The sequence below is a fragment of the Populus nigra genome, chromosome 5, assembly GCF_951802175.1.
Source record: "Populus nigra chromosome 5, ddPopNigr1.1, whole genome shotgun sequence".
Lineage (NCBI taxonomy): Eukaryota > Viridiplantae > Streptophyta > Magnoliopsida > Malpighiales > Salicaceae > Populus > Populus nigra.
Genome location: NC_084856.1, coordinates 9,581,129 through 9,590,287, shown reverse-complemented (window position 1 = coordinate 9,590,287; position 9,159 = coordinate 9,581,129). Strand labels below are relative to the sequence as shown.

At 35.6% G+C, this 9,159-nt stretch overlaps 1 protein-coding gene across 1 annotated transcript; it reads right to left on the bottom strand.

Annotated features, from left to right (window-relative positions):
- Window positions 1-421: 421 nt before the first annotated feature.
- Window positions 422-7,457, bottom strand: LOC133694483 (ubiquitin carboxyl-terminal hydrolase 17-like). The gene is made up of 11 exons (XM_062116010.1): window positions 6,751-7,457; window positions 4,361-5,777; window positions 4,178-4,266; window positions 3,873-3,958; window positions 3,604-3,766; window positions 3,375-3,495; window positions 3,046-3,203; window positions 2,430-2,514; window positions 2,132-2,344; window positions 1,441-1,502; window positions 422-1,348 (listed from the first exon to the last, which is right to left on the bottom strand). The coding sequence occupies exons 1-11, from the start codon at window positions 7,038-7,040 to the stop codon at window positions 652-654; spliced, it is 3,381 nt and encodes a 1,126-aa protein (XP_061971994.1). The 5' UTR covers window positions 7,041-7,457; the 3' UTR covers window positions 422-651.
- Between the last annotated feature and the right edge of the window lie 1,702 nt (window positions 7,458-9,159).

Below are 9,159 nucleotides of genomic sequence, written 5' to 3'. Positions count from 1 at the left end.
TGCGGTCATATTTTGTTCTTCAAAACGAATTTATCTCATTTTGAACCCTTCATAAAAATTATAAACCTATATGCATAGATGAATTTAGGTTTTTTAATTCCCTGATTTCAATATTAGAAGCTTAATATATTCCCATAAAAATATCTAATAAAAAAATAAAAATTCCTACTGCAAGAAGGATTTCTGACAGATAAGCTTTAATCTAGCAACTTGTTTTGCTCTTTTTTTTATAGGAGAGCTGGGGTCATAGTAGCTCTTCGTTGATTACTTACTACAGATGGTACTTGGGAGGGGCTCACGAGCAATCCACTGGCTCCGTATTATAGAGTGGGCTCGAGCACAGATTTTTTCTCAGCTAGCTTGTATGAATCATTCTGAGCATGGAAAGATATTCATCCGCATGCATCTCGACAAAGAAGCCTTCAAAATGTGATCATTTTTATATATATCTTGTTTTCAAGTGAAGGACTGTCTGGGGTTTGGAAAAGGTCCCTTGCACTATACACTCTGAGGACTTCCCGGAAAGGAATTTGACAAAATGGTGATGGCCGATCTATTTTAAACAAATCCAACTACAGGAGTACAACATTACATACAGCCCCTCTCCCAACTCTTATTTACCCCTCTAAATTAATGCCTGCTTATAAATGCTCAATCTGTTCTTTCGCTCGCTGTTCTTCTAAAGGATACCCCGGATTTTACACCATTTAAAGGGTTAACTGATCCTAATTTTGTTGAGTCATAACTACTACTACTACTAGCTAACTTTCTACCTTGTTTAGCCGTGTCAGAATGCAAAAAAGTTCCTCCCTTACCTTCCAAATACACCAGCTTGCTGCTCTCACTGGGTACCCTGTCCCAAAGATCAGAACCCCCAACCCCTGAATCTGCATATGAACCATGCTGGTTCATCTCACCATGAGGTGATTGCCTTGAGTACAATGGGGGGGAAGATGAAGAAGTATCCGAATCAGATGTATTCTGCCAAGAGTTCCAACCTCCAAAAATGTAATCAGAAAGGTCATCAGTACTTGTAGAATCATGGGTGCTGTCAGTACTGCACGAACCTTCATCTGAGTTGCCACTAGTAAAAGAGAAATTGTCACTTGATGAGTCCTCTTCTAAAATCCTCTGAAGCCGGTGGAACTTCATATAGAAAGATTCAACACTGGCCAAATTATCTGGAGGAATTGAATCGGGATGCAATTGGAAAGCGCTTGATTGCATGGATGTGGATCTTGAATCCAATGCAGTGTTTGTTGCATTGATTTTGGAGGTGTTGCATTTATTTTTAGGATCAGAAGATATTATTCTGCTCCTTATCGATCTTGGGGCCCTTGGTGAGCACCTGCAAATATTAAATTGAGTCAAACGTCACAATAAAAAAAAACACTCAAGAAATTTCAATCTTCATGGAACTAATCTCCTGAGATCCATCACCTTGCATAAAGAAGCATGTAGGCGCCTTTTGATAAAACCCTTTCAAGTTCCACAGCTGTAACCTAGCCAATCATTGCCAATACCATGATCACAAGCTTAAAATAGCAAATGCACAAATACAAACATGTAGATATTTTATCCAAATTATTTAATGCATAGCAGAGAAGGTGTTAACACCAAATCAGTACAATTTGAGACTAAGAAGAACTTGGGACCCAGCTACCAATAGGTCTTACAATGAAAATACTTCCAGAAAGAAAACCAACAAGAGCCTTAGAAGATACTGCTACAATAAACAAACTTTGATTCTCTATATGGTTTGCTACCTCACGGACATGGGTAAAACACAGGTTTATCACCAATAATCAAGGTTTGGACTTCTTTATAGAGACAAAAAATATGCAAGATACACTGGCTTGGTCATCTAAATAAAAGATTTAATCAGACAACAATCCTAAACGAAACAGAAATGTCGAAGGTTCCTTGACTAAAGCACAAAGCCACAAACCCCTAACTTTTCTTGTAATGCACCAATGGAGATTATTAACAATAAAGTTATTTTTTAGTTTAGCCAAGGGAGCTGGAGATGCCAGGTTAAAGCATGTCAAAATACCCAATTAATCAAGCATAAGCAATTTACATATCAAATAACCAAATAAACTTGCATTGCATATTAAGATAGAGAACATACTGTGCTGTCATCAATTTTGAACCACCTGTTCTGGATGTTTTTGACGTAGCACACATAGTGACCAGAAAATGCAGCATTCATGACATCCAAGTGAACAATCACCCCATAAAGCCTGTATATGGGTGATTTATCACTAGTTCCACTCATATATGGTGCTAAGTCCAGGATCTCTGGGAACCGGATAGATTTATTGAGCTTTCCAAATTTACCAGACTGAAAATCAAGCACAGTAATGAAAAAAAATAAGAATTTTCCTGTAACATGGGAATAAAATACCATCTTTGATTTCAAAATCTACCTGAAAGCGCTTCAATGCAATTGTAAGGACATTGGGAGCCTCCAATATTGTCATTTTTTTCTTAGCCTTCTCATAAGATTTGCATCTGAACAGAATGATGATGGTGTAAACAAACTCTGAAAGCTCAAAATCAACAACTCCAATAAAAAGAAAATTCAATATACACTAGAATTAATACAAATTCAGATTCGAAAAAAATGATATTTCCTTGGAAGTAAAGACTGGCAGAGCAATCATCAAAATTCTGTACAAGCAGCATATCACAAAGCATCACATCTCAGTTTGTTTTCAGTAACAAACAGTTTGATCCAAATGCCAAGAAACTCAGATATAAAATCAAGATTTAACTATTTATGGTTGAAATAACTTGGTTAAGTCTGCAAAGTCCCACTGCAGTATAGAATTTTAGTAAGAACAAATAGCCAGCACACCGCTGAAGACAATTTAAAAACATGCTTTGACAAAAAAGTCGAAATGGTTCTCTCCTGCTGGGCCCCAATCCCCCACCCCATGCACACACACACACAAGAAAAAAAGAAAAAAAAAACAGGTTGAAGAATAAACCCATACAAACAATATGCTCAGGAGTTTTATCAGAAAATGTAAACTGACAAACCTGCCACATTGGTACTTGTTGTCTCCATCCAGAATCTCAGCACTCGTGAATCGTCTTAGTGCATCTTCAAGCTTCCCTATATCCCCCTCTATTTCAACAGTAAGATCCATCATTCTTTCTTGCCGCTCTGACTTGTAATGGCACTTCATGCATTTTATCTACAAACAACAGCAAATTTTGTTTGCATGAACTAAATTATTGAACTTTTCCCAAAAGTAAGCATTCAGATGCAAATGTGTTAGGGGTAAGAAAAATAATAAAATAAAATAAAAGGACAATTGCTTTGCATTAAATCTCTGAATGTCATTAATCTCCAAAAAATGTATTACCTTTGAGTGAAGGTAGCCTCCAAATGTAAGGCCTATGAGAGTGGTTTCTTCTGCAAAGGAGTCCATTGCATTTACCCCAGCTTCCTTAAGGCAAACAGATTGCATTGCATCAATTGCATACCTGTTTATTGTTCCTTTATTATCTACCATGAAATTCTCCAAAAGACGAAATCATAAAAACAAAAGAAATTCCTATTTCATTGGTTGTGATGCAAGGAAACCAGCTCACCTTAGGAATTCATGTGCATCTTCTTCTCTCCCATTACCAAGCTGACTCCCGATATTCTGTAGTTGGGATAGAATGCCAAGGGGAGAAAGTGGAGATTTCCCTTCCTTTGCCTTCAAAATTATACTTTCAAACTCACAAGAGAAGCAACATTCTCTATTTAAACCTGATATGGAAACAAAATGATGACCTTATTTGAAATGTTACCAAAACATGCTATTCAAAAACTCAACATGTTAAATCTAATAAGGTGACCATGATGAGAAACATACATGCTTTGGAATGGAGTCCTTGCACAAAAAACGAAGTCAAAGGAGGAGTAAATGCCAAGCATTGTAGAACAGCATTAGCATAGCAGCTGCAGAAATGGAACAGAGGATATGTTATCAACATCTTGGGGTAGTTTATGCAATGCTAACATATAAAAGTAGATGCAATCAGATAGTCACAGGCATAATTAACATTAAGGCAACTGCATGTAGCATTCATATTTCTAAATAATGGATAGTGAAGCCCTTTTAATCACAGCTGCAGCTACTTCAATCTGCTTTCACTTGAAAAGAAACATATTGCATACCTGTTTCCACAGTTGATAAGACCACATGGTCGCATTTCCACCTTACTCGAATTGTATAACTTTACAAATAAATCATATGGGAAAAGGCCCTGAAAAGTAAAAATAAACTTATGGTAAATTCATCGCATCCAAAGAAAAAAAAATTGTTGGAGATGCAAACAAGAATCAATATATAAGCCAAACCTTTTTACTATATCTTCCACATTTAGGTCCTCTGAATTGGTCAACAACTTTCCACACTGATGACTTCAATCCATTAATAGAACTAGGAGAATAGCTTGCCATTTGCGAGGAACTTGCAGTACCCAGTTCAACATTTCCATATTGCACACTTGAAACTGAGTGCCCACCAATGGTAGAAGTCAAATGGGTCTGCAAAGCATTAGATGATGATCTGGACTTGGATAGATGTAAAGCACCAACAGGGTCATTAACAACAATATCTGATCTTTTAGATATCGAGGATTGAGATCTGCATACTTTTGAAGCACCTGTATCTAATTTAACTCCTCCAGAACTGGAAGAAACATGACCATAAGAAGACGATGATGATACAGATTTACGCTCACTGGAAACATTCAAATCACCACGAGAGTTAACATCAATATGACTGGACCTTTCACAGCTTATGGATGTGGAGTTCTTGACTTTTTGAGCATCAACACCATTCTTTTCTGATGAAAGAGCTCTATCAGAAGCGGAAGGGAGTGCATCATCTGGTATGATGTCATTCACCCTTGTGCTTTTTGCATGCTGGGTAGGAGCATCACTTCCAGATAGATGGAACTTGAAATGTAGGAATGATTCATCATTTGATGGCTTGCTGTTAACAGGGCCAGTTAAATTCGACATAGCAGATCTGTCCATGGTATCACTGCTGGACACGGCAGAATCCAGGGTTCTACCCCAGAAGCCAGAAGAAACTTTAGCTGGCTTTGTGATTGAATCACCATTCCTGGCACTGATGCTATGACCTGAAGAGCTAGATGAGCACTGGCTCTCCCCATCATTTCCGTGAGGTTTACTCTGATTTGATTTACTCAATTTATTAAAACTATCTACAGAATCAACCAAAGTAGCAAACTTTGGAGACAATGGCTTGGTCACATCTACCTTGTTCAAACTGGACTCCAGTGTGTCAGGAGCAGTATCAGCTGGCATTTGTCCATCTGATCCCTCAGTTTCATTTGAACCGATGCTCTCACTTACAGAGACATTATCAGATGATTCACCACCTGAATGAGCAGAGAATTCAGAAAACGAAGAGCCAGTAGGAGTAGAAAATCCAGAAAATGAGGTGCCTGATGATTCAAAAACGGAATCTGTTCCTTCTGTATCTAAAACAGAATCAACTTTAATATCATCATCCTTTACAAATGAAACTCCAGGAGAGTAATTGGAATCAGACACTACAGGCTCCACAGAGAATGTATCAACTGGTCTATTCTCATATCTGCCATCATAAATATCATGTCGGTCTCCCTTTGCAGCCCTCTGGCCAGGATTACCTCCGTCATCGTTAATGTGATATGTAGTGGTAGGAGGATGGCATTCTTCCTTGTGACCTTGTCGCCAGTGGATAATTTGACACTTGCCAGAACTGAAACAGACCAAATTATGACGTCAATATACAAATACAAATAACAGAAGCCTACCAAGTAGGGAGGACAAAGGTGAAAAAATAGTCTTATAGGTTGTAGAGAAGAGCACATCACATGTTAGCTGATCTCTATTAGGTCCTTATAAAACATGTTTCATCAAAAGTCAGTGCAGTAAATGACATTAAATTCTAGAATACCCCTGATTATGCAAACAAACTTTGTACAATTATATAACAGAATAATACTGGAATTAAACACTATTTACCTATAACAAACAAGCATTTCATACCAATCCAGGTAAGCTACCAACTTGCAATATTTGGGAATTTAATTTCATATAACGATAAAAAAAGTGGATTGTAGTTAAAACAAGTAGTGATTTGTAAGTGTATGAAACCAGTTGTACAGATAATGATTAATATGAGACAAAATCTCTACATATTCCTTCAAGTATTGACTCTCACCACACTCTCTTTTTAACAAACTAAAATGTTTTCAGTTAGCAATACAAGTCTTTTCCTTAGTTTCCCATATACCTAACAACACTAATACAACCCACGCAAAACAAGAAACTAGTCTGCATAGATTCTTAAATCGCACATTCAGTATCTAATTAATAAACATTCATAATTAGTTTAGTAAGTCAGAAATCCCTAAGGATTTCCACGCAGATTAAACCTCTATTTGGGAATTCCCTTCATCAATTAGCACCTAATTCCACAGTTTTTTCCCTTTCCCCGTTTAACTAGAACAACGCGAAGTAAAGAATCAGATTCTTCTCAAAGTTCACTGTTAAAAACAGCTTCCCTTCAAAAACATTACAAATTATAATCAGCAATTATCTCTCATTCACTTAATTACAAGAAAAAGCAAAAACAAAAACTTCAAATCTCCCCAGAACCAAACCTGAATTCAACGCAATTAAGGACTAAAACCCGATAAAAATCAAGCATTAACACGAAATTAGCATACCAATATCTAACAGCTTTACAGCGGGCACACCGTGTCGTTGTCGGGCAAAAACAAACAGCACATTGATAGTTATTTGTCAACACCGGAACGGTGCCGTATGAAGCCGCGGCCTCAAACTCAGCCCTAGCGGCTTCCTCCGCTGCCAAAACCAACAGCCTCTTGATCTCCTCCTTTCTCGCAACCGCACCTCGCCATTTACACCTAATTATAAAACAGCCCAGCGGAATAATCACTACACAGAAAACAAGGACCACCAGGCTCGAAAACCCTAGATCCCCCTCGACATGCATTTATAAAAATGAGCAGCATCCACCAAATGTCACAATTTCAACCTCCTTATCTCGTACATAGATGGTAGTGATGTCTTCGTGGACGATTTTGCATCGGTTGATTGCAAGATCGGAGCCGCTGATTAAAAAGCCGACAGTGGTTGAGGAAAAATTAACTTTAACTGGGTTTTGATTTCGAGCTAGTGAGAGAAAATTAAAAAGAAAAAAAAATAGTGGTCTTTTAGCTAGAGGATTTTCGGACAATCAGATCGAGATTTCAGGGATTCTTGTTTTTGTTTTTGTTTTTGTTTTTGTTTATTTTCAAAGAGAGGGAATTAAGAAGGAGAAAATCGAAAAGGGGAGGCTAAATTGGATTTATGTGTTATTTTAATATTGTTTTTTGAAATAAAAAATAAAGAAATGTAATGGGTGAGGGAAAGGAATTTTGTTTCCAGGAACATTGAGATGCGTGAATTCTTTGCCCATCAAATATTCGGACCTCCGTGGCCCCCACTGTGTCTTAGTTTTCCAATTATTTAAAGTATTTTTAGAATGGGTTAACGGTTGATTTTCATTTTAAAATATTTTAAAATAATATATCTTTTTAATTTTTAAAAATTATTTTTAATACTAACATATAAAAATAATCTAAAAATATAAAAAAAAATTATATTAATTTAAAAAAAAATTAAACTTTTTAAAATTACTTTTAGAACACAACACCAAACCCACCCAAAACTCATCTACGCTGGGAAACCAGCCGGCGTTTGAACTTTCTTAATTTTTGTTCTTAATTTTTATTTTTCTTGTTTGATTATTATTTTTTTTATAATATTAGTTGCTGTTGGGATTAATGGCTTTTTCTTTCTTTTTTAAGGTTACGTGTATGGTTGATGGCTGTCCCTGTCAAGAGATGCTTGATCATGCCTGATTGAGCCGGCCATGTGATGGGAAATGGGCTGAGGCTGGATCTGGGATCCGACGGTGGCGACTTGTTGATTTGATTACATCGAGGATGACGATGACGATGACGATGACGATGGGTGTGTGGAATTAAATGCCTTCCAGGGCAAGGAGTTGTGGAAGTCCTCGTCACAGGTCACAATTTTTGGCTGTTGATGGCCCCAAGCCGTGACTCAAATTGATTGGATAATTACTTCTTGTTCTTTTTTCTTTTTTTCATTTACGGGTTTTCGTTTCATTTATAAGAACGACTGATAATAGCAATAAGTTATCTTATGCTACGAGCCAGGTTAATTTTATATCAAAAAACAAAATTACATTATATTAACATATTAAAAGGAGTAAAAAAAATTAGAACAAACAAAAATAAAATAAAAATCACAAATAAGGCATATGATGCTTACTCTTATGCAATTAATTTAATTTGATTGAAAAAATAAAATTTATTTTATAAAATTTATATGCAACAAAGATCAAAAAAATAATTCCAAGTTAACCCTTGTTACTTTCAAAACCATAGAAAAAACTCATAGAAAGTGAATAAATAAAAATAATTAAATATCAATGGATGAAACTAAAAAAAATTAAAAAAAAAACCAAGCAAACTCAGATAAACTTTGTAAATTTAAGTTAATTTCTCAAACCTGTAATCCATTAAATTGTAGACCTAGGTTAAACTAAGAATCTCAACACTAACGAAATTAAATCTTAGTGGATAAAATAAAAAAATTAATTTAATTAAAAAAATCAAATTCCTTTTAAAAGAGCTAAATTTAACAAAGATCTAAAAAAACCTGAGACAACCCTTGTTATTTTTAAAAATAAAGATAAATCTCATAGAAAATAAATAATAAAAAAATATTGTAGGATCAAATTATATTAAAAAAAAAACATAAGAGGGGGGGCAAAACAAGTCTGAGTGAACCTTGTAAAGTCGAGTTAAACTCTCAAACCTACAATCCGTTAAATTAAATGTTAAAGGATAAAATCGATTAATTTAATTTAAAAACAAAATTGGTTTAGAAAACCTAAATACCTAAATTTAACAAAGACAAAATAAACAAGGCAACTCGTGCTATTCTCAAAATGACTAAAAATTCACATAGAAAGTGTAGAAAAAAATAACAAAATGTTGAAGGATGGAAAAAAAAATTAAGAAAACCCACATCAACTTTGT

Bases quoted from the DNA above. Each gene is read 5' to 3' on its own strand.
- LOC133694483 (XM_062116010.1), bottom strand. From the start codon at position 7,040: ATGCATGTCGAGGGGGATCTAGGGTTTTCGAGCCTGGTGGTCCTTGTT. The intron at 3,767-3,872 runs GTATGTTTCTCA...TTTCCATATCAG, and splicing joins AGGACTCCATTCCAAAGCAT to GTTTAAATAGAGAATGTTGC. The intron at 3,496-3,603 runs GTGAGCTGGTTT...AACAATAAACAG, and splicing joins GATGCACATGAATTCCTAAG to GTATGCAATTGATGCAATGC.